The sequence below is a fragment of the Nicotiana tabacum genome, chromosome 17 (assembly GCF_000715075.1).
Source record: "Nicotiana tabacum cultivar K326 chromosome 17, ASM71507v2, whole genome shotgun sequence".
Taxonomy (NCBI): Eukaryota; Viridiplantae; Streptophyta; class Magnoliopsida; order Solanales; family Solanaceae; genus Nicotiana; species Nicotiana tabacum.
The window spans coordinates 126,902,985-126,928,428 of record NC_134096.1 but is presented as its reverse complement, the minus strand read 5'-3'; the positions used below and the strand labels follow the sequence as shown (position 1 = coordinate 126,928,428).

At 37.1% G+C, this 25,444-nt stretch overlaps 2 protein-coding genes across 2 annotated transcripts; one reads left to right on the top strand and one right to left on the bottom strand.

Moving 5' to 3' along the window:
* The first annotated feature begins 3,182 nt into the window (after positions 1-3,182).
* LOC107776229 (chlorophyll a-b binding protein 21, chloroplastic) lies at positions 3,183-4,135 on the top strand. Its single transcript, NM_001425792.1, is given in 1 exon segment — positions 3,183-4,135. A coding segment is annotated over 1 exon segment (798 nt). The 5' UTR covers positions 3,183-3,244; the 3' UTR covers positions 4,043-4,135.
* Positions 4,136-4,283: 148 nt separating this feature from the next.
* Positions 4,284-25,194, bottom strand: LOC107776230 (putative starch synthase 4, chloroplastic/amyloplastic). Its single transcript, XM_075233724.1, has 17 exons — positions 25,088-25,194; positions 24,838-24,992; positions 22,967-23,168; positions 21,918-21,999; positions 20,709-21,777; positions 20,574-20,625; positions 19,724-19,846; positions 19,549-19,624; positions 19,269-19,453; positions 18,998-19,192; positions 18,821-18,892; positions 17,657-17,866; positions 6,511-6,636; positions 5,411-5,560; positions 5,244-5,305; positions 5,073-5,148; positions 4,284-4,884 (listed from the first exon to the last, which is right to left on the bottom strand). Exons 2-17 carry the CDS (start codon positions 24,990-24,992, stop codon positions 4,708-4,710), a joined length of 3,012 nt encoding a protein of 1,003 aa, XP_075089825.1. The 5' UTR covers positions 25,088-25,194; the 3' UTR covers positions 4,284-4,707.
* Between the last annotated feature and the right edge of the window lie 250 nt (positions 25,195-25,444).

Sequence of the window (25,444 nt, the reverse complement as noted above, 5' to 3'; positions counted from 1 at the left end):
GGGATTAAACGTGTTAACTGTGTCCTGTTGTGTCCTGTCTCTGACGGCACTCCCTAGCCTATGGACGACGGCAACTGACGGCAGTTTAATAAAGTTTAATCGGCATCCTACAAGGATCCCTCACACTATGAACATAGAACACTCAGAGGATAAAATCTGAAGCTTTAAAGAAGATGAACAGTAAACCTATACAGAAATGAACAGTATAGAAGTATTTAAGAATTATAACATAAACATGATAACAAGATTTCAACGAACCCTAAAGACAGTATAAGGGGTTTAGCCTATCATGTATTTTAAGCTCTATATATATATATATATATATATATATATATATATATATATATAAGAAAAAGTGTAATTATAAAAAAATTGGGTTTAAAACAAAGTTGGGGAGGGGGTTAAATGCCTATTTATAAATAGCTAACGGCTATTTTGGCAGGTAAAACGGCCATATTTTAAATGCCATAAAGGCTATAATGTGACAGATTTAAATTTTTTTTAAAATTAGCCCTTGGGCCCGGATAGGCCCGTTTAGGACCGCTTGAACCGGACCACTTCCCAGCCGGTCCCGGTCTCGGTCTCGCGGGCCTCGCCTATGGGACCGGCCTACTACCCATCCCACCTCCCCACGGTCCCGATCCTATCCGGTTAGAACCGTTTAGGCCCACTGCCCATTTGGGCTTGCGGTTCTGGGCCGGGCCCGATCCTAACCGGCCCACATTCCACCCTTATGCTCACCTTGGGGTCCCAACAACTATCTTCCATCATACTCCCTCTGTTTCAAATTAGATGAGTTACTTTCCTTTTTAGTCTGCTCCAAAATAAATGACACATTTCTAAATTTGGAAATAACTCAACTTTAAACTCTTCATTTTATCCATTTTACCTTTAATAAGAATCTTTTATAACCACACAAATGTCATAGCCCCACAAAGTTTTTACCCCTTAAGCTTTTAAGACCACAAGTTTCAAAAGTTTTCTTCTTTCTTCTTAAATTCAGTGCCGAGTCAAACTAGCTCATCTAAATTGAAACGGAGGAAGTAACAATTTTTGGTTTTGTTGCTCTGTTGTGACTTGCACAAACATTGATCCACTAGTCACACCGAGAAAGCTATAGATATTATAAGGCTGATGCAAGAGTAATACACTACTAAATAATACAGACACAAGTCATTTGACATGAGAGATTTGGGTTCAACAAGACAAACTATCCTCATGAAAACTGTTCGAGATTTGGGTTTATAGTAGGTTCGATGGAAAAACGCATTTCGTTCAATATTTGATATTTTTATACAAATTTTATACAATATGTCCTTTGTATATTTTGTATATGATTTATACATAGTAAAAATAAATTTCATACAACTAATTATATATTATACAACTTATCTACAATTTTCATACATTATTTCTACCCAATTATATACAACTACAATATCATACCACTTAAATATAATTTTTATACAAATTTTATACAATATATCTTTTGTATATTTTGTATCTGATTTATACATAGTAAAAATAAATTTCATACAACTAATTATATATTATACAACTTATCTACAACTTTCATACATTATTTCTACTCAGTTATATACAACTATAATATCATATAACTTAAATACAATTTTTATACAATATTGTTCAACTTTCATACAATATTTAAATAAAAATATATATATAAACAACAGAATACAATTTTTCTACAACTATACTACAATTTCGTAAGTATAATGTATGTCATGTCTTCTTCTCCTTCTTCTTTTTCGAGTTTCAATCTGAAATTCAACCAAAATCAAGTCTAATCTTCACTAAAACACTCTCAAAATTGAGATATAAACTCCAAACATTATTCTCAATTGTTTGCAATAACACCCAATCCAAAGAAATAATAATTTTGAAAACCCAAATTCGAATTCAAAGCTTCAAAGCTTTTTAATGGTTGTCAATGGTGGAATTGCTGTTCTTTTTTCCTTTGCTCTACATTACTGGAATTAGGGATAGAGACATAGAGAGACGTAGAGAGAATTCTCAATTGTTTGCAATAACACCCAATTCAAACAAATAATAGTTTTTGAATACCTAAATTCGAATTCAAAACTTCAAACCTTTTTAGTGGCTGTCAATGGTGGAATTGCTACTCTCTTTTCCTTTGCTCTACATTACTGAAATTAGGGATTGAGAGATAGATACAGAGAGAGAGAGAGAGAGAGAGAGAGAGAGAGAGAGAGAGAGAGAGAGAGAGAGAGAGAACAGGAGAGAGACGGAGAGAGAGTGCGGGAAGGAGAGAGAATAAGGATGAGAAATAATTGATTCCTAATATAAATGGATACTCATTTAATTCCTAAAATGTATATAATTGGTAAATTTATATATAGAATGTAATTAAATTGAAACTTGACTAGGGAAGGTAATAAAGTTTCAAATAGTTTATAGGAATGTAAAAATTCCATTAAAATAACTTTGTTAAGGTCCGACCTTAAAGTTTCAAGTCTTTGGCTTTGTTAGTACTGATGCTGCGAAAGAAATATATATCCAGAAATTATATAGCATTGCATAAGCCCCCCACCACACCCCGCGCTCGTATAGATGTCTGAAATTAAGGCATTATACCACTAATCACCTAATTCAAATATATTTTCTTCTTCTTTCTCCCCTTTACGATTCCTTTTGGAAGAATAAATTTGGCAGGGAATATCATATGTTAATCTCATTGCTTTACAATCATAAGCATGCAATATTAAACACCCCACAATTAATAAATTAGGTAGTAGTACTAAATTTCAGCTTATCCTGAACCAATTTAGAATAACATAAACCGGAGAAATTAGATGCATGAACAATATAATCGTCCTAAATTGAATGAGTATAGAGGCGGTCTTTTACCCCTGCTGGTGGATAAAAATCTAGAGAAATGCCAAATGGATAAAGGAGGAGATATGGTATTGAGCTCACAGCTCATCACAGGATAGAGTGCAATCCTTTGTAGCCACACATGGGTCGGGTCCCCCTAGTAAAAATCTTGGAAAATTGATGGACTAGAGATCGCCAAGTGCGCATCAACTGCTGTTTATGGAATCTTGATACCCAATGAGATCATAGATATAGATATCACAAGATAAGGATTCTTTTGCTCTTACCTCCTATATATTGTGAAGCCCAATTTATAACTTCAGCTCATCACAGCCAACTTGGGCATTTCAAACCATCAAACACTCACTTTTCTTTTCAAAATAAAACCATGGCTGCTGCTACAATGGCTCTTTCTTCCCCTTCTTTCGCTGGACAGGCAGTGAAACTCTCCCCATCTGCCCCAGAAATCACCGGAAATGGAAGGGTCTCCATGAGAAAGACTGTCGCCAAACCTGTCGCATCTAGCAGCCCATGGTACGGCCCAGACCGTGTTAAGTACTTGGGTCCATTCTCCGGTGAGTCCCCAAGCTACTTGACCGGTGAATTCCCCGGTGACTATGGGTGGGATACTGCTGGACTTTCAGCAGACCCAGAAACCTTTGCCAAGAACCGTGAACTCGAGGTGATCCACTGCAGATGGGCTATGCTTGGTGCTCTTGGATGTGTCTTCCCTGAGCTCTTGGCTCGTAACGGTGTCAAGTTTGGCGAAGCTGTCTGGTTCAAGGCTGGATCCCAAATCTTTAGCGAGGGTGGACTTGACTACTTGGGCAACCCAAGCTTGGTCCATGCACAAAGCATCTTGGCCATCTGGGCTTGCCAAGTTATCTTGATGGGAGCCGTTGAGGGTTACCGTGTTGCTGGTGGGCCTCTTGGTGAGGTTGTCGACCCACTCTACCCTGGTGGCAGCTTTGACCCACTGGGCCTCGCTGAGGACCCAGAGGCATTTGCTGAGCTCAAGGTAAAGGAGATTAAGAACGGAAGACTTGCCATGTTCTCTATGTTCGGATTCTTTGTTCAGGCCATTGTTACTGGAAAAGGTCCATTGGAGAACCTTGCTGACCATCTTGCAGACCCAGTTAACAACAATGCTTGGGCATACGCCACAAACTTTGTCCCCGGAAAGTGAATCTTAAAACATTCTCAAAATTCTGATTGTTTGATGGCCTTGTAAAGCTGTCGTGCGTTACCTGATAATATAATGAGATTTTGTTTGTGTTTAAATGACTGTTTATTTCTGAGTTTCATACCCATTAATCAAACAGCCACAAAAAAAAAAAAAAAAAAAGAACACAGGAAAAAAGGCCTAATGACCACTGGACATTCGAGTAACTAAAAACACTGTAAAGCTGTTAAAAGCTTAAACTTGATTTTACAGACTAGAGCAGCTTATGGAATTTAATGGATTCTCTTTAAAATCTATACAAGATCTCACGTACTAAACAAGTTGACTACACTGTCTATGTATTTGCTTTAAGTTGCAAGCACTATGCGAAGTATATACTAACAACATATTTGGTGGAAAAGAATATATATTTACTAACATAGAGATTTATACAAATTTGTAAAACTCTGTTGTTCATTTTCTTGCCGGAAAAGCTTCGCAGATGGTATGCCAATTCTGACTTTTACCTTTGATGTCCGACATCATACATGCATTTTACTTTTGTGAATCACAATGTTCTGTCAAGGGTTGCTCGCCTAGTTATCCCCTAACAGATGCTATCGCCACGGAATGATGGCATTGACAAGTAGCTTAGATCAATGAATTAACAAATCATGGTTAGAAAGAGATCAACTACGACTTGCAGTTCTTGCCCTCAAAACAGCCTTATCGTAAAGTTCTTCATATTGTGATGCTGACGAATCCCAACTAAAATCTATGTTCATGTCCTTCTGAACCAGCTCTTTCCAAGTCTCAGCATTGTTCATGTAGTAGTTAAATGCACGTTCCAAGGCGTTGTTGAATCCCTGGTCATGAAACAGTGCAACATAAAACTCGTTTAAGAACAATGCTTGATGCTCGATATAAAGAACAATGCTTGATGCAGAGTCCGAACAGCAGTAATTTGCTAATGGGGCGCAAAACTGCACCACTATTATGTCTTGGACAACTTTTTACTAATGTTTTAGGCTCTTAGCTATTAAAGTGAGGTTACCTGTTCATCAGCAGTCACAAACGTAAATCCATTTCTAAACTGATCTGGGATTGTGTCATCGTCAACATCGAAAACACTGCAAACATATTTGAATGGTTAAAAATAAATATGAAACAGTATAACCATGAACTCTGATTAATAAAGAAGTCCTGCTGTGTCGCGTTGACGAACCTATCATTCAAGCCCCCTGTTTTCCTAGCTATTGGTATAGACCCATATCTCATCGCTATCATCTGCAGAAATAGAATTCGGATTCAAACATTAGAGCCAAAAAAATACTGAGTTATTTAAAAAGGTTCTTCATTTACTATAAAGTGTTCAAGCAATTATGGAATGACCTGAGTAAGGCCGCAAGGCTCAAAGATGGATGGGATGATAAGCATGTCAGATGCTGCATAAATCAAATGGGAAAGAGCCTCATCATACTTTAATACCAACCGAGCATGTTCGTGATTTTGGAAATGGTTTCTGATATCCTCAAACTCCCTCTGCACCAACATTGATGTATGAGTTGACAGATTGCTAAACATTATGCTAGGATGAACTAGGGGTAGAGCAAACGGTGGAGGAATCCACAGCAAGTGCAGAAAAGTTCACATGAAAGGTTTGACAAGAAACAAACATGGAAAAAGCAGATGTAACATACCAAAACTGAAAAGTATCATGAAAGAGAAGCATTAAATTTCTTATCAAATACAATTTTATTATTTTCCCATGATTAACAATGGAAGGAGAAGCCACTAATAGAAAATCTAGCAAAACCCAAGCCTCCTCATCTCTGTCAGGGGATATAACAACAACAAGAATAAGAATAAAAAATATTGCTTCAATTCATTTAAGTACCAATACAAAAGAATACAAGTAAGAATGGGGATGATTTACCATAGTACATAGAAATTAAAAGAAACCAGCATCCCTGACTTTAGCAAAAGAACACATCATCTCAAAGAAAAGAAAAGACAACCTTGTCCAAGGAATGTAGCTGTGACTGATGCAAACCATTTTTGAATCGTCAAAAAGAGGTGCTATGGGGTTTCCAAGTTTCGGGTGTCTCCATAAAGACAGGATTTCTGAGTTGATAAGCACAGAAACAAAAGCATAGAACTGCTAGACTGGAAGGATTTGGTTACTGAATTATTCATTCTCATGCACACCTAACTAGAAGATCCAACATATGGATTGAAAATCCAACAGCTATCTTTCTGTACAAGTCTGAATTCCTATTGACGAAACTGGAAATATAGAACTTACTTTTTCTTCTTCTTCTTCTCCCGCGTTTCTCATTTTATTGATAAACAAAGTTTAAAAGCTTGAGCTAAACAGACTTATCTGTGTGCTAAATTTCGGCTAAGTATATCATCTCAATATCATCATTAAGACGTCATGATGATTGTATTTTCCTATAGCATGATGCTGCGAAGGAAAAGGAAATCATTACCTGAATATGTGGCACTGGACTAGAACCAAGAAGAACAAATTGACCTCCCAACTCCAAAGTCCTATATATGGCATGTCTAATAAGATGCACACCCTTTTGAGGAACCAGTCTTGTTATGCAACCAACCTGTAACCAAGCAATCGTAGGTTAAAATTATAAGTGATACGGAAGTCCTTATCCAAACTGAGAGAATAAGCTCAGCATCTCATAATGCAATGTCAATTAGTATATCCAGCCCAACTGATGTTCTTCTTAACTTGTTAGCTATTAATCCTCCAATATCATATTTGAAAATTTTAACATAACCTACACCGTGTCTTTCTTGTTATCTTTGCTTTTCAACTTCCGTTAGAAGTAGTAAGTATATTTACATCAGATATTGTGATAAATAAGGGTGTGGATGCCAAGATAGGTCGATTGGTACAATAAAATGAGTAGTCTACTGTCATCTAATTACTGTTAAAGATAAAATAAACAGTGGGATGACTCATGGAATCTAAACATCACCACTTCTTAACACATGACATTCCAACATTTTCTAAGAATTTAGACTTGATTCAAGATGTTTTTACTTCAAACGAAGTGTTTCTTGAGTTAACTTTGATGAAATATTATCCCATGTTAACTAATGTGTAACATTCCTCAAATCTATAAAAGTTTCTAACACATGCTAAATATAGAATTTAATTTTTTTCTTTTAATCTTAAATTATACTTCTATTACGGATTTAAACCCTTGTGATTGACTTTTGAGTTACTTCTATGTTTATAAATAATTGGATATACAATTAGGGGAATATTAATAATTTTAATATTATTAATTATTAAAAGTAGGTTTAATTAAATATTAGTTAAGTCAAAACCAATTAAAAAAAATTAAAAAAAAGGGAAAAACAAATAAAATAAGGAAGCACGTGACAAGCCTTAGCCCTTTAAGGCAAAGGATTAAACAAAGGGCTTTAAGGATTAATCAGAAACAGAACGTTGTTCTGTCACGCAAGGCACGCAGGCAACGAAAACAAAATTCTAGGGTTCTTTACAAATCACTAATTCTTGAACTCAGGTATATAAAATTCCATATTGTCAATTATCCTACAGTGGTAATAGATAAGAATTGAATAGTTAATTCCCTTCTTTCTCTGTATCAACAGTAAATTTCATGTTTAGGTGAGAAACTTTAAAATTGATTAAAATGCATTGGTTGTTGTAGAATCAACTGTTTGACGGGTATAAATTGGATTGGGGCATGCGTATTGGCTCAAGGAGTTTTGAGGTGAGTTGATATAACCCTTTACTAAAGTAGTTTAACTAACAAAATCACGCATATAAGGTGGTTGATGAATTGCTTAAAAGAGTTTATATGTACTTAATTGGAGCGAGTGAGTACCTATTAACTTAGAATTATTCTAGCAAAAGTTTAGATGATTTATTATGATATATGTGCATAAATTTTCAGATTTTTGTGTTATTCTTATATGCCATTTTCATGTTGAAAATTTATGAAGAAGCAAGAATCTATAGAAATACTTTTGAATGTTTATTTCATTCTTATGCCATGCTTTACGTTTAAGGATAACAATATGAGTATGTATAGGATGTTCCAGAAAGGATTTAGACTTGAAAAGTCACAAGAAGAAGTTTTAGTAAGAAAAGATTTTTGGGAGTATCCTCTATTCTGAGAAGGGGTCATCGTCCAGTCCGAGGATCCTGATCAAGGCGTTGACTTCCTAAAACTACTTGTGCCAAAGTAGGGAGCACACGAGCCGAGGGTCTCGTTGCTAAGAATTTACCCAGTCATCTAAGGCATGACACATGAACGTTGAGAACCATGAAGCTCGTGGCACCTCGTGGATTGGGCCTATTCGATCAGGTTGGGATCGAACCCGTGCCGATCACACGGTGACTGAGACGGAACTAAGTCAGAATAGTTGGAACTCCCGAAGTATAAAGTGAAGTATTTTTTTTATAAGAAAGAAAAAAAAAAGAATTTCTTTTAGAATATTTATAAACTGCTATTATGCAATTATTTTAGAATTGTTCTTATAAGCTTTATGTTTTTCATGCATTTAGAATCTTTGCTCGTAATGTATATTTTATTAAAGTTTCGTCCCCTGTCGTTGAGACTTACTGAGTACAATGGATGGTACTGACGTTCTCTTTTAGGAACCTACGTTGGTCTGCGGTACAACGTAGGAACCGGTTTTGCAGGCGAGCAGGCTACAGGTTAGGACTTCCCTCTCTTCCAGTGCTATTGGTGAGCTTCGCTTTTGTTCGTGGAGTACTCCTTAAAGTCATCTTTGTTTAATTATTTCTTTGTTTACTTGGAGAACTAGCCAGGCAATCTCATGTTCTGAGCAGTGCGTCAGTTTATAAGTAGAGGCTTCATAGACACAGTCGGTGGGTTAAGATTCAGATGTTTTTGATAATAACTTAGCAGTATTTCATTTGTTACTACGAATAAAGTTTTGGAGTTGGTTTATTTTAGATATTTAAATTAATTAAAAATATATGGTTAAAGTATTGCCTTGTTGAATATAAAGTTTGAAGTTATAATAGATTTGATAAGCGTAGATGGTTCGCTCGGTCAAGTTTAGTGATCGGGTGCCGGTCACGGCTTGTTCAGAAAATGGGTCGTGACAAACTTAGTATCAGAGCCTCAGGTTTATGGAGTCCTAGGGGTCTATGAAGCCGTGTTAGTAGAGTCTTGTTTATGGGTATGAAGCGCGCCAAACTTATAAACAGGAGGCTACAAGCATTTAGGAAAAGTCTCATTTTTTTTTTCATATTTTAGATCATGCAGTAGAGCCAACCTCTAAGAAATTATCTAATGTATTCGTTTCTCCAAAACTCGCAGAAATGGCTCGTACTTGCAACTCTGACACCGACACTCAGGATGCTGCTCAAGAGACTATTGCTACTATTGTGGCTCAAGGTAGAACTAAGAAGTCTTCAACTCAGAAAAGGAAGGGTAAATCCACAAAGGGGGTTCAAGTACCCCGGGTTGAACATGAAGAAGGGGTGGAGCATGATGAGCAAATAGCTCAGGATCCAGTGCCACCCCCAACAGCAGCTCCGGCTCAGACAGCTATATCTCCAGAGGTGGGTCAGATGTTTAATGCTGTCAACAGTGCTATGGAGATGTTTAAAGCCTTCATGGCCAACCAGAACGAGAGAAGAGATGAGATACCACCTCAATCAAATAGACAGAACAATTTTGAGTCCTCAAGAGTGAATGAATTTTTAAAGTTGAGTCATCCATTGTTCCATGGTTCTATAACTGATGAAGATCCAATGTTGTGGCCGGAGGGTGTCAAGAAAGCCCTCCGAACGATGAAGGCATTTGATGATGAAGCTGTGGAGCTGGCTGCTTACCAGCTTAGAGATGTGGCTGGCGCTTGGTTTGAGATGTGGGAAAAGGAAAGAGATGAAGATGATGGTCCGCCTACTTGGGAAGAATTTGAAGAGGCCTTCATGGCTAACTTTATCCCAGAAGAGGATAGGGAAGCTAAGGCTACAGAGTTCGAACAACTCAAGCAAGGGAATAAAAGTGTGCAAGAGTACTATATGGAATTCATAAGGTTGGCTAAGCATGTTCCTCACATGGTTAAGATAGAAAAAGCAAAGATTCGCAGGTTTGTTGGCGGTTTGGCTTACCACATTAAGGATACAACATCAGCTGCAGCGGTAGGAATGACATCTTTCTCCTCTGTTGTGGGATTCGCCAAGCACTTAGAAAAATACAGACAACAAAGGAGAGAAGAAAAAGAGCATAACAAGAAAGCCCGGACAGCGGGCAAGTTTAAAGGTACATCCAACGGAGGTGGAAGGGGTTCCTCCAATAAAGAGTCATTAGCACCAGCTCAGTCCAGTCATCAGTCAGGTGGTGGGTCTTCTTTCAGACGTACTCAGAGTTATGGAAACCAATCTCGCCAGAATTAGAATTTTAGGACATCATCCTCACATAGCCAGAGTCCTGCTGAGCAACATTCACAACAACAAGGTCTTTGTGGAACATGTAAGCGGCAACATTCAGGTCAATGCAAGCTCGGGTTTCATGGTTGCTATCATTGCGGAGGCATTGGTCATATAAAGGCCAACTGCCCAAAGTTGCGACGTAATTTCAGTGGGGAATCAACTCGTCCTTCTAGTTCCTCAGCTACTACAGTTGCACCACCTCAAGCTCGTGGTTCTCATAATCAGGCAGGGCATGGAGCAGGCAGAGGTGCAGATCGAGTTACTCAGGGATGGTGACAACCCCGTTTGTTTGCTACACTTGATCGTCAGAGTGCAGAGGCATCTGCAGAAGTTATTACAGGTATACTTCTAGTTTGCTCGCATAATGCTTATGCCATAATTGATCCAGGTTCAACGTTTTCGTATGTGACTCCATACTTTGTAATTAACCTCGGGATAGAACCGGAACAACTTAGTGAGTCATTCCTAGTATATACTCCAATTGGTGAGTCAGTGAAAGTCACAAAAGTCTATAGAGGTTGTATAGTTTCAGTCCAAGATCGCAGCACCGAGGCCGATCTCATAGAGTTAGAAATGGTGGATTTCGATGTGATCATGGGTATGGATTGGTTGTCTTCCTGCTATGCCATGTTAGATTGTCGTGCCAAGATAGTCGGGTTCCAATTCCCAAATGAAGAAGTCTTAGAGTGGAAGGGTAGTTCAACATCACTTGTAGGTAAATTTATTTCTTACCTTAAGGCATTTATTTCTTACCTTAAGGCACAACGAATGATCGGTAAGGGGTGTCTCGCCTATTTGGCTCACATCATTAATCCAGAATAAGAACCACCAGCTCTTCAGACTGTGCCAGTTGTTAGAGAATTTCCAGAAGTTTTCCCAGATGACCTTCGCGGACTTCCTCCCGAAAGAATCATAGACTTTGGCATTGATCTCATGCCAAGCACTCAGCCCATATCTATACCTCCTTATAGGATGGCTCCAGCAGAACTTAATGAGTTGAGAGAACAGTTGAAAGACCTCCTTGACAAGGGCTTCATCAGGCCGAGTGTTTCACCGTGGGGTGCCCCGATCCTATTTGTCAAGAAGAAAGATGGGTCTCTCAGAATGTGCGTGGACTATCGGCAGTTGAATAAAGTTACCATTAAGAACAAGTACCCACTGCCAAGAATTGATGATTTATTTGATCAACTTTAGGGTGCAAAGTACTTTTCAAAGATAGACTTGAGGTCGGGGTACCATCAGTTGAGAATCAGAGAAGAGGATATATCTAAAACAACCTTTAGAACTCGCTACGGGCACTATGAATTTCTAGTAATGTCCTTCGGGTTGACAAATGCTCCAGCTGCATTCATGGACCTCATGAACAGAGTTTTCAAGCCATTCCTTGATACCTTTATTATCGTGTTTATAGACGATATTTTGGTATACTCTAAGAGCAAGAATGAGCATGCAGACCACCTCAGGATAGCCTTGCAGACCTTGAAGGAGAATGAACTTTATGCCAAGTTTTCAAAATGTGAGTTCTGGTTGCAGTCAGTGGCATTCTTAGGCCACGTGGTATCTAGTGAAGGCATAAAAGTAGACCCTGAAAAGACAAAAGCAGTCAAGAACTGGCCAAGGCCGACAACACCAACCTCACTTGCAGCTCCATTATCTAAGTTGACTCAGAAAGCAGTTAAGTTCCAGTGGTCAGACACTTGTGAGTAGAGTTTTCAAGAGTTAAAAAAGAGGTTGACCACTACACCTGTGTTAACCTTGCCAACAGGTTCGGGTGGGTTCACAGTGTATTGTGATGCCTCCAGAGTTGGTCTTGGTTGTGTTCTTATGCAAGATGGCAAAGTTATTGCTTATGCTTCCAGGCAGTTAAAGAATCATGAGAAGAACTACCCCACACACGACTTGGAGCTTGCAGCAGTAGTGTTTGCATTAAAGATATGGCGACACTACCTTTATGGTGAGCATTCTGAAGTGTTTACGGATCACAAAAGCCTCCAGTACATTTTCAAGCAAAAAGAATTAAATTTGAGACAAAGAAGGTGGCTCGAGCTATTGAAGGATTATGACATCAATATCCTTTATCACCCAGACAAAGCTAATGTGGTAGCAGATGCACTTTGCAGGAAGTCAATGGGTGTCTTGGCCCATCTTGCAGTACAAAGGCAAACTTTGGGTCGAGAAATTCAAAAACTAGCAAATGATGGAATTAGATTGGATGAGACCGAAGAAGGAGGTATAACTGCTTATGCCTTAGCGCAATCCTCTCTTGTTGCGCATGTTAAGGCTAAGCAAGACGAAGATCCGTACTTAGTGAAGTTAAAAGAAGGAGTTAGAAACAAAAAAATCACTGCTTTCACTCTAGGAAGTGATGGAGTTTTGAAGTTGAATGATCGGTTATGTGTGCCTGATGTAGATGGTCTTAGGAAGGCCATAATGGAAGAAGCTCACAGCTCGAAGTACTCTATCCACCCAGGTTCTACCAAAATGTATCTCGACTTGAAAGAGTTGTATTGGTGCAAAGGCATGAAGAAGCAAGTAACAGATCATGTGGCCAAATGTTTGAATTGCCAGCAAGTCAAAGCCGAGCATCAGAGGCCTGGTGGCCTAGCTCAAGATTATAGAGAAACCACAGTGGAAATGGGAGATGATTAATATGGATTTCGTAGTAGGTCTGCCTCGCACATACCGTAAGCATGATTCAATTTGGGTTATTGTAGACCGACTGACAAAGTCCGCGCATTTCCTACCAGTAAAGACGACAGATTCCGCAGAGCAGTATGCGCAGTTGTACATCAAAGAAATAGTCTGATTGCATGGCACTCCAGTTTCAATCATATTTGACAGAGGCCCTCAGTTCACGGCGCATTTTTGGCAGGCATTTCAGAAAAGATTAGATACCAAGGTCAACTTGAGCACCGCTTTTCATCCACAGACCGATGGTCAGGCATAAAGGACCATTCAGACTCTCGAAGATATGCTGCGAGCATGTGTTATAGATTTTGGAGGTAATTGGGATGATCACTTGCCACTTATAGAATTTGCTTACAATAACAGTTATCAGGCCAGCATTGGTATGGCTCATTATGAAGCGTTGTATGGGCGAAGATGTAGGTCTCCAGTGGGTTGGTTTGAACCAGCAGAGATGCCATTGATTGATCCGGAGTTTGTTTGTGAGGCCTTAGAGAAAGTACAGCTAATCAGAGAAAGACTAAAAGCGGCTCAGAGTCGTCAAAAGTCTTATTCTGACAAGAGGCATCGTGACTTAGAGTTCATGGTTGGTGACAAGGTGTTTTTGAAAGTTTCACCAATGAAAGGAGGAATGAGGTTTGGTAAGAAAGGGAAACTTAGTCCTAGATTTATCGGACCTTATGAGATTATAGAAAAGAAGGGAAACGTGGCTTATGAGCTAGCGTTGCCCGTTGAGTTGTCCTCTGTTCATCCTGTCTTTCATGTGTCTATGCTTAGAAAATATATTCATGATGAGTCGCATATGAAGAGGTACCTACAGAAATTCTCGATAGGCAAGTAAGAAAGTTGAGAACAAAAGATATAGTATCGGTAAAAGTTTTGTGAAGTAATCATGATTCAAAAGAGGCTACGTGGGAGGTCGAGGAAGATATGAAGAAGTATCCTTATTTATTTGAAGAACAAGGTATGTGAACCTAGGTTTGGCTTGACATTTATATTTCATTTATTAAATACAAGTTAGCATGTATTTATGTCCTTGCTAGATTACACTTTGTTGTTGAAGTAATTTAGTTTCTGTGAGAGTATATTTAGTTATTAAATAATTTAGTACAATGCCAGAGTACATTTAATGCATTAAAGTTATTTACTTGTTGCTGAAGTGTTGTGCTTTAGATTTTGGTTGGTTATTGTGGTACCTCCTTGCCGGAGTGTGAGTAATTAGTCTATGAGTTGTGTATGGTGCCTATGAATGGCCTGTTATGGTATATTTAGTTGTTGTTGGTGTAGTTGTGGTATTGGTGACAGGGATAGTTTTTTTGGATAGTCCAATTTACACGGGAGTTTGCCGAAATTTTTGAAAATTTAGGGAGTTAGCCAAAATTTTAAGTCCCTTGGGAAAGTGAGTAGTGCTAAGAAAACTTAAGAAGTTCAAGTGAGTAGTACTAGCAACATTCGAGGACGAATGTTTTTAAGAAGGGAAGATTGTAACACTCCTCAAATCTATAAAAGTTTCAACACATGCTAAATATAGAATTTAATTTTTTTCTTTTAATCTTAAATTATACTTCTATTACGGATTTAAACCCTTGAGATTGACTTTTGAGTTACTTCTATGTTTATAAATAATTGGATATACAATTAGGGGAATATTAATAATTTTAATATTATTAATTATTAAAAGTAGGTTTAATTAAATATTAGTTAAGTCAAAACCAATTAAAAAAAAGGGAAAAACAAAAAAAAAATAAGGAAGCACATGACAAGCCTTAGCCCTTTAAGGCAAAGGATTAAACAAAGGGCTTTAAGGATTAAACAGAAACAAAACGTTGTTCTGTCACGCAAGGCACGCAGGCAACGAAAACAAAATTCTAGGGTTCTTTACAAATCACTAATTCTTGAACTCAGGTATATAAAATTCCCTATTGTCAATTATCTTACAGTGGTAATAGGTAAGAATTGATTAGTTAATTCCCTTCTTTCTCTGTATCAACAGTAAATTTCATGTTTAGGTGAGAAACTTTAAAATTGATTAAAATGCACTGGTTGTTGTAGAATCAACTGTTTGACGGGTATAAATTGGATTGGGCCCTGCGTATTGGCTCAAGGAGTTTTGAGGTGAGTTGATATAACCCTTTACTAAAGTGGTTTAACTCACAAAATCACGCATACAAGGTGTTTGATGAATTGCTTAAAAGAGTTTATATGTACTTAATTGGAGCGAGTGAGTACCTATTAACTTAGAATTGTTCTAGCAAAAGTTTAGATGATTTATTATGATATATGTGCATAAATTTTCAGATTTTTGTATTATTCTTATATGCCATTTTCATGTTGAAAATTTATGAAGAAGCAAGAATCTTTAGAAATACTTTTGAATGTTTATTTCATTCTTATGCCATGCTTTACGTTTAAGGATAACAGTATGAGTATGTATAGGATGTTCCAGAAAGGATTTAGACTTGAAAAGTCACAAGAAGAAGTTTTAGTAAGAAAAGATTTTTGGGAGTATCCTCTATTCTGAGAAGGGGTCATCGTCCAGGCCGAGGGTCCTGATCATGGCGTTGACTTCCTAAAACTACTTGTGCCAAAGTAGGGAGCACACGAGCCGAGGGTCTCGTTGCTAAGAATTTACCTAGCCATCTAAGGTATGACACATGAGCGCTGAGAATCATGAAGCGAGTGGCACCTCATGGATTGGGCCTATTCGATCAGGTTGGGATCGAACCCGTGCTGATCACACGGTGACTGAGACAGAATTAAGCCAGGATAGTTGGAACTCCCGAAGTATAAAGTGAAGTATTTTTTTTATAAGAAAGAAAAAGAAAAGAATTTCTTTTAGAATATTCATAAACTGCTATTATGCAATTATTTTAGAATTGTTCTTATAAGCTTTATGTTTTCCATGCATTTAGAATCTTTGCTCATAATGTATATTTTATTAAAGTTTCGTCCCCTGTCGTTGAGACTTACTGAGTACAATGGATGGTACTGACGTTCTCTTTTGGGAACCTACGTTGGTCTGCGGTACAACGTAGGAACCGGTTTTGCAGGCGAGCAAGCTACAGGTTAGGACTTTCCTCTCTTCCAGTGCTATTGGTGAGCTCCGTTTTTGTTCGTGGAGTATTCCTTAGAGTCATCTTTGTTTAATTATGCCAGACAATCTCATGTCCTGAGCAGTGCGTCAGTTTATAAGTAGAGGCTTCATAGACACAGTCGGTGGGTTAAGATTCAGATGTTTTTGATAATAACTTAGCAGCATTTCATTGGTTACTACGAATAAAGTTTTGGAGTTGGTTTATTTTAGATATTTAAATTAATTAAAAGTATTTGGTTAAAGTGTTGCCTTGTTGAATATAAAGTTTGAAGTTATAATAGATTTGATAAGCATAGATGGTTCGCTCGGTCAAGTTTAGTGATCGGGTGCCGGTCACGGCTTGTTCAGAAAATGGGTCGTGACATAATGGACTGAACAATATTACCTTGAGAGAAGGATTATGCAAGATACAATGAAATAAAACGACACATGGCCGATATAAATGATTAGGAAAACCCACCAGCACGCCTTGCAGATCTAGAGAATTCATAGTCAGATTTTAAGGTTAGGCTGAAGACTTCCGACTAAATTTATTTATGCACGTAATCTGCCTCTTTACAGTCTCGCTCATGGACTCAGTAAGTGATAAACAGAGTCGGTGGGGAGCCACATGTATTTCGTCAGAAAATTACATTATGTACAGGTAATATTTTTTAATTATGTGTATATACAATATATTGACTCCCGTTGACTTCTTCGTGGGTTTACTTCTTTGTATTTTGACCCCTCTTAGTGAAAATTCTGGCTCCGGCACTGAGCAGAGTCATCACTTAGTGTTTTTTTTTTTTGATATGTTCAGAAAATTCACATTTGTGGAATCCTCTGAAACCAATGGTAGTTTCAGCAGTATTCTGATCTTTAAACCTTTTCTCCACCAAATCCAAACTCGGAGGCCCTGAATTCAATTGGAGTGCAAACAGTAACTGCTATCATCTGTCCCTCATTTTAAGTGACACTTTATTTTTTAGTCTATCCCAAAATGAATGGCACATTTCTCTTTTGGAAACTATTTATCTTAGCATCCCATTTTACCCTTAATGACATGCCTAGTTGGGACCCACTTGATATAAAAGTTTATTCTTTTATAAGGAAAGACAAAATGAAAAGACATGTGAAAATCTCACCACCAATCATTTAAAAGCTGACACTTTGCATATATCTGGCTTACATGTCAAAGATCTTTTTGTTTCTTAAATCCAGTCTGGTCACATAAAATGGGACGGAAGAAGTAATTGTTTTTGTACTGAAACTCATAATTAAAAGGTTAGTCGCAAACTAACTAAAGCATTTTGGTGTTGTAGCAGTATAATACTGAGATCATAATCATTTACTGATAAAAAAAAGTTTACTGAGATCATAACCATAACTTCTTTTAAATAAAGGAAATTCTTACCAATGGTCGTCTAATTTCAGAAGAAGAGAGCCCTAGAAGTCTTCTTAAAGCTTCTTTATTTTCTAATTTCCCCTCTATGTCACTGGCACTATACTGGACCTTAAGAAAATTATCAGAAGCAGGATTCCAAGCATCAGTATCAATTCCATTCAGAATTCCAACAAATTTCTTAGAGTGGGAGTTAATTGTTGCATGAAGTCCTTTTCCTCCCTGTACATCATAAATGAAAATTGACTGAGAGGCAGAAATTCATCAAGCAAGGTGTAAAGTGATGACTGTAAAAGAAAGAGGAAAAGGATTGTCTAAACATGATAACAGATTTACAAAGTGTCCTCAGTACCTTCTTGGTACTAGCTTCAATCAAATAACATTTATCTTATATAAAAAAGATTGCTAAAGTAACTTTTTTCCTCGCCTAGTAGGAGAATGGGATTATTTACTTGAACCATGCACAAGTAATTTATATATTCACCTTGCAAATTAGATCATTCTACACACCCAACGATCATCATGTATCATATGAGATAAAGCTTAGAACTCAAATGCATGTGCACACTCAATTTTTAAAGAGAACTTGATACTTCCGCCAAACCACCTTTGGACTTTTCAGATCTCGAATAAGCTTTTTGATCGAGTCAAATATCAGGTCTACACGAATTAAGCTTCAAAGTCTTCTATAGTTTTGGTCAAAAGTAGAAAATTTTACCATCTTGAAAATATATGGGCCAGATGGCTAACTTAAATCAAATGAAGACTCAAAAGACATGATCATTGGACCTATAAAACCAAGGATGTCACCAGTCAATTGTTTACAGAAGACATTTAGATTTTCAAACCAATCCTTGATGTCAACAGGGGAATATTCAGCCTCTTTGAGACCAGAAAGACAAGGAACGAGTGAAGAAGGAAACAAAGAGATATATATTTTGAGACTCTTTGGCAACAACAGATCTTTTTTTTCTTCTGATGAAAATTGGCAACAACAGGTCAGTTGAGGCCCTGCAGAAACTATGGTTCAAAAGTCCCATTTAAGTTGCATTTCAAACAAAACCTATCGTGTCTCACTAGAGTAACCTATTACCAAAGTATATGATTAAAAACATGACTGCTTGCTGCACGAAGACAGAAGGTGAGAGAAGGTGCCTAGGGAAATGAAATCCATACCTGAGCAGTCCGGACCTCTTGAGCATAAGTTGGTGAAACTGTGGTAACAATGTTAGAAAACACAATTGCACCCTGCAACAAGAAAGAACCACATACACTGCATATTAAAAAGTTGACATGGAAGGAATGGAGCCACAAAAATCAGTTAGAACAACTTATCATCATATATCTTGCTACCTTCACGGAATTTATTCTATCATTTGCGGAATTGTCCTGCATCCTGTCTGGTCTGTTCAAGTGATAAGCATCAAGACCGCAAGATGTTAATTCTGATGCTGGTGCAGTCCCTTGATACTCAAAATTATGGCATGTAAAGCAAATCCTCGCTGAGTCCAATCCTTTTGGCACATATAGATCCCAATAAAGTGGTGCCTTCATGAAATAATAGAGTCCTGAATGTATGAAAAACAGGAGCTAAAAGGTAAAGAAAAATTGGAATCCATCTTACAACAAAAGCTGTTTGCCAATCATGGCAATGAATTATATCTGGTTTCTTTTCAGCATGAAGTAGTAACTCAAGTGCTACCCTGCTAAAGAATGAAAATCGTTTGAAATCATCGTGCTCCCCATAAAGTTGTCCTCTCCCGAAGAATTTACCAGGATGTTGAGGCTCAATGAAATAGACAGGAAGGCCTGAAAAATAAAAGCAACTAAATATGATATCGCCAAGCCTACATGCAAAAGATGTACAAAGAAATGGACACTTGTAGACCGTAAATATTCTCGACCTTCAACAGTGCCCGTCCAGATCTTATTTTTGTATAACCGACCATCAAAGTAAGACTCAACAACCACATCTAAGGCCTGTAGAAACATAACCATTTACGTGACTTAAAATCATAATACAACCTGGGCTACTAAGACTACTAAAATAATGATTGGAATGTCGGCTTTCAAGCATACCTTCATGTCTTTAATTGACTCATACTGCATACAATCATATTTAGGAAGAACAATTTCCACAAGGTGTCCTTTCTTCTGCAGAGCCTTGCCAAGACCTGTCACCACATCCCCTAGACCACCTACCTAAGAGACAATTAAGAACTCCTTTCAAATAAATTTAAGCATTTCAAATGCCTCCAATACAATTGGTGCTTAGTTTTGAGGATATAACTATACAGTCGTTGCTTAATTTACCAAGCATTGTCCTTGAAAGCTTATTATACTTAAATAGGACGAATAATATATTAGAATCATACAACAGAATGTGCATCTTTCAGAGGGCATAACAGAGAACAAACAACGAATAAAAGAAAGACCCAAGATCCCAACAGTAGAAATACTGGTTGCATGACTAGCTATCATATGCAGCCTACTTTGCTACACTTGTACTAAACAAATATTTTTTGAGAAAAGGTAAGTATACACTTGTACCAAACAAACATTAGCACCAGCCACCAGGAAAAGTCCACAATGCACAGATGAAGAGAACATAACTTTTTATAGATTAGGTGCATATGTAATTCTGGCCTAACCTATAGTTATCTGGAATTACGATAAAAAGATGATCTATAACCAATTCACAATAATTGCCTTCGTCTTTAAAACCAGGTACTATTATTTAACTAATTTTTAGAGACTTGTCTTTCCACCCTTTGTACATCGATGTAAGGAGACAATTATGTCGTCCTAAATACAGAACACACAATCCAACAATGCATTCTGAAGAAATTGTTAAACAAATAAATATAGCTTAAGATTCATTTTCTTCATCAAATAGAGGACTAAAATCCACAGAGAGGAGCCGTTATACCTTTGCAACTGGCGCCATCTCTGCTGCAATATGGATGATATGCAGTCCCGGACTATTGATTGACCAGAAAAGAAACTGCAAGTTATATCCTTAAACTAGGAATATTCTGTTGCGAATTACTAAAACCAGACATACCGCGTTGACGATGACGTAAATTTAAGAAATGTCACTATAATTTCCCATTCATTCTTTTCCTTGCATGACATATATGCATCACAGATACGTCCATCTTTCTTCCAGACCAGTTCTCTTAACAACTTTGCGTCATCCTTTGTGATTTTCTTTTCCATAGACCAACCGTCAATCATCAACAACAACTGACTCCAAAATTCCCAAGGCATATCATTTACAGGTTCATCTAGAGCTTTATTTTTAGTTTCCTCTTTCAAATTATCGAGTGTATCTTGAAACTCCGTGACAGAATCCTGATAGAGCTGGACATAAGATTGTATCTCTTCATCAGACCTCTGAAGACGTTCATCAAGAAGTTTCATCTTTTGCTGCATAAGTTCATTATATTGCTGCAACTTTTCAGATGAAAGCTTATAGATACTAGCCTCTTCAAGAGATTCTTCAAGCCTATCAACCTTTTCTCGTAGCTCTTGGTTTTGTTGTAGCACTGATATTGCTTGATCTGCTTGTTTAGTTGCCTTAGCTAGCAATGTTTGCAAGTGTTCCACTTTTTCATATAAATTTTTGCACTCATATTTCAAGGCAGAGAGCTCTGAAACATCTTCCTGAGATGCAGCTAGTTTAGATCCCAACTCACTTAAAGAAGATTCAAGAACTGATCGTTCTTTCTCTAGCATTAAAATGCGTTCATCTGTTTCCTTGACATTAGTAAGCTCTGACTTCAACGCTTGAAGATCCTGCTTCAATAATATATTTTCTTTCCTTAAGGAATCAAGTTCCTCGCTCAGTGAATTAATAGAATCATTATCTGAAAGTGGAACTGAATTATTCACTTGAAGCACATTTTCTTCTCTGCTTCTACTGCTAGACAATTCGTTTTTCAACTTTTCCAACTGGTCTTCTAGAAGTTCCACATGTATTTTTTCTTGGGCAGCAACTCTGAGCCGTGCATCAGTTTCTGCCAGCTTCATTTCTAAAATGCTGATCTCTCCATGCAAATCCTCTTTCTCTCCAAGAATTTTTTGAAGATCTTCTAATGCACGAATTCGAGCTTCATTGAGTAGATGAATATCTACATATGTTATTCAGAAGGTAATGAAGTTACACAACAATTCTTTTGATTTTGATGAATTCACACAAACTTTTGAGGGGAGAAAACCATGAAATGGCAAACAGAATGAACTTGAAGATTGAAAACCAGAATTGTCTTACTCTTTTCCGCATTTCTTATCATGCCAATCAAATCCTGAAGATGAACACTTGAAGGTTGTTCCTCCTCATTTGAGTCGACAGACTGTTTCAATCACGAGGTATTCAATTTATGATCCCAAGAAATATGCACCATTAGGATGAATTGAACAAAAGAGACAAAAAGAAAAGACATTACTGATTAAAGAGTAGATATGAAACAAGAATCTTTTCAACTTCTATATTAGTGAGGAACAAAATGACAAAGACCATCTGGTGGAGCTTAGTTCTGAGGATGTATGACATGCATCAAACCTCTGTTGATTTGCTAGCTTCTGTTCCGACCACGACAATAAAATGGATGTTATGTGATGCAAACTAAGTTGTTAGGACCATATACACTGATGATAGATCAGGTTTCATACTTATGTAAATGATACAGTATAGGTCATAGGTCGGTAGAAAATGTAAGGGAAGTATTGGTAGATTTGCAAAAGACAAGAATCAAAGAGAGGTCCAAGAAAATTAACTCTCCTGCATTAAATATATAGATTGGCACGAAAGCTCAGGGGCCAATATACTCAGCAGAAAGAATTGCAGCATGAAGGTCTGGAAGGCGCATTCAGCTTTCTTTGGTTTATCTTTCGGGAATTTTTTTAGCATACTAGTTAAACCATTTAAAGAACTCCATTTTTCTTACAGAATTTGTAGGTGTACAGAAGCTATAACTCTGGTGTATATGAAGTCATGTATATTTTGAAATTAAATATGATAACATAAGAACTCTCTTTTTCTAATGGAAGCACAAGGTAGAGCAATTTAGTTCAAATGCTGAAAGGCGCTTAGTTATTTGTCAATGGCCAAAATAAGGGTACGCTCTCCTCGAGGCACTCTTTGCGGCATGCCAGAGATGTTAGATAGCTCTAATAGGGTCCTAGATTTGTGAAAACCTCCACTCAGAGAATTCAATGAAAGGGGTAATCTGGATGACGCACTTGAAAACCCTTATTCAACATACACACAGTACATAATGACTACAAGTATCTCATTGTCCAATATCTCAAAGAGCATACCAAATAACTAATCTCCTCAGAGCTTTCGGCTTCTGCCAAAGTGTCAACATTTTCTTTGATTGAGATTTCCTGCTTTGAACTTGATAGGTTTTGTTTGGACATATTTTTCGTATTGGAATCTACAGCATCACTTGACTGAAGATCAACATTTGTCGGGCGTTCAATATTTGTTTTCTTTGTTTGTTGTCTCTTGTTCTGCAAACTGGAAATTTCAGAGCATAGTCAATTAATGCAGCTGGAGATAAGAAAGAAGATCAATTTTGTTGTTCCCAACAATGTTGATCTACTCGAGTTCTAGAAATATATTTTTCACCAAGCTATTTTAGTAAAGTTCCAAACTAATAAATTGCAGCATATCGTTGTTCATCTTTTGCAGTTCCAGGTTCCGCGGATCATGATTGAATCAATCACAAATGTTTTCTTCTTCCCTCAATTAAAATGTTTACTTTTCTTAGTCAATATCTTCAATCATATTACAAAAGCCAGCCCCCTTCCCTATATTGAGAGGAGAACTCACCAATTAGTCTTCCTTGTTAGAAAGACTACCATCATGAAATGTCAGTTTGTTCATCATCAGCTCATGCTGCCATATCATACACACATAACCTAATCTATAATTTGAAACCCAACAAGTTATGTTCCGTGTTGCTGCTTTTCTCTATACGCCAGTGAACTTCCCAGATACGAGCAAATTAATATCCATAAGGCAATAAACACAAATATCTACTCTATGGAAAAGTTCTAAGCCGTAGCCATGAAGGATAGGTCCTCTTGTTTAATCTTTCTTTTCTTTTTCTGATAAAGAATTAACCTGCCATACCAACAGTTCATGTTTAATCTTTCAAGCAATAAACTAGAGACAAATATCTCAAATACTCAATATTTAGCATATTCTATTCAGCACTACAATGATAGCGTGCCCAACTAAGTGAAATTTAAACAGAGAATAACGCACAACAAAGTACCAGTCCATGTACAATTCCCAATAATATGAAAATGGACGTGTATCACATTAACCAGAAGTTGATCACTTAAAAACCATTTTGCAGAAAAAAATGGAAAAGGAAACTCTGCATAACATTGAAAGCTTCAATGACAAATACATCTCAATAATAATATCCAAACACCTGATCGAAACAATATACTAATACAAAAATAAAGAAAATAACACTTTGCTTACAATCGCCTAACTCAAAACAAAGCACTAACCCTAATTAAAGAATCAAACACTCAAAAGACTTTTCCACACACAAATATTCAAATCGGAGCGAAACTACTCCTACTAACAGAAACTAAAGCAAATAAATCTCAACAACTCAAATCCACTCAACTACTCTTTCCAAACGGATTTCAAATATGATTTAAGTTATATTTACTGACAGTGTTAACGAAATTTTACATTATCAGCATAATATAACCTATTGTAGAAAGTTACTTACCATTTATTCCAAGTTACCAATCAATGATTGTGTAAATATCTTTTACGATATCAGTGAATAGAGATTAAACTCTTTCAAATAAATCCCTAAACCTAATTTAAAACCAAAAAAAAAAAAAACAGAACAAAAACAAAACAGAAAGAAAGAAAGAGAAACTAGAAGCATCTTCCACAACAGTCAACACAGAATCAAAATCATAGGAAACCAACTCCAACGAAAGCAACTGACTCTCGGCAACTCTCATTTATCACAAATTCCTAATTAAACAGATCAAAATTAAAAATAAATTACAAAAACTCAGTATTTTCCCCCATATAAACCTCAAATCACTCGACGAAACCAGCTCAAATATTTCAGAAATGCAATCAACTGATCCATACCAAATCTACATTACTCGATTCCTCGTGAAAACGGAATGGAGAATAGGAGTACCTGAAGTTGCGGTGGCGCATTTTGCCGGAAGCTGGAAGTGGAAGCAAACGTTGAGAAGGCAGTGGATAGAATCGAACATTTACTTGTCTAACAAAAGGCGCTCCTCCTCCGCACCATTTTTGGCTCGGTAAACAGTTGGAGAGCTTCATCTCCATCTATAGGAAATACAATAAATCTCAGCTGAAGGAAGTGAGAGTTGGGGGGGGGGAGGGGTTGTGGAGAAGAGAAGAGAAGAGAGAAAAGAACAAACCGTTTCTTAGAACCAACGACTACACTGTAAACTGTTTGGGTGTATGCTAATTAAAGTGCACATATCTTCTTTTTTTTATTTTCCGAAAAAAAGTGCACATATATTCGAACTCGGGGGGAAAGAGAAGAAATATCTTGGACTCGGGGAAAGCGGATGATTCACTGCGTTGCTGTCTAGGATAAAAGTTTGTACTCCACAAAAATGTAGTACTATTAGTTTGAACATCGAAATAATTTGTTATAAAATAAATACTATAAAGTAGATAAACTGAAGACAAGTATAGAGAGAAACTAATATATTATTCAATTTCAAATTCATGTACATAATGAACTGAAAACTCCTCTATTTATAGAAGAA

Excerpts from the sequence above, each read along its gene's own strand:
- LOC107776230 (XM_075233724.1), bottom strand. The coding sequence starts at position 24,992 with ATGGAGATGAAGCTCTCCAACTGTTTACCGAGCCAAAAATGGTGCGGA. Across the intron at positions 19,454-19,548 it reads CTGGACGGGCACTGTTGAAG|GCCTTCCTGTCTATTTCATT; the intron begins GTCGAGAATATT and ends TTTATTTTTCAG. Across the intron at positions 4,885-5,072 it reads TTGTGACTGCTGATGAACAG|GGATTCAACAACGCCTTGGA; the intron begins GTAACCTCACTT and ends TTTCATGACCAG.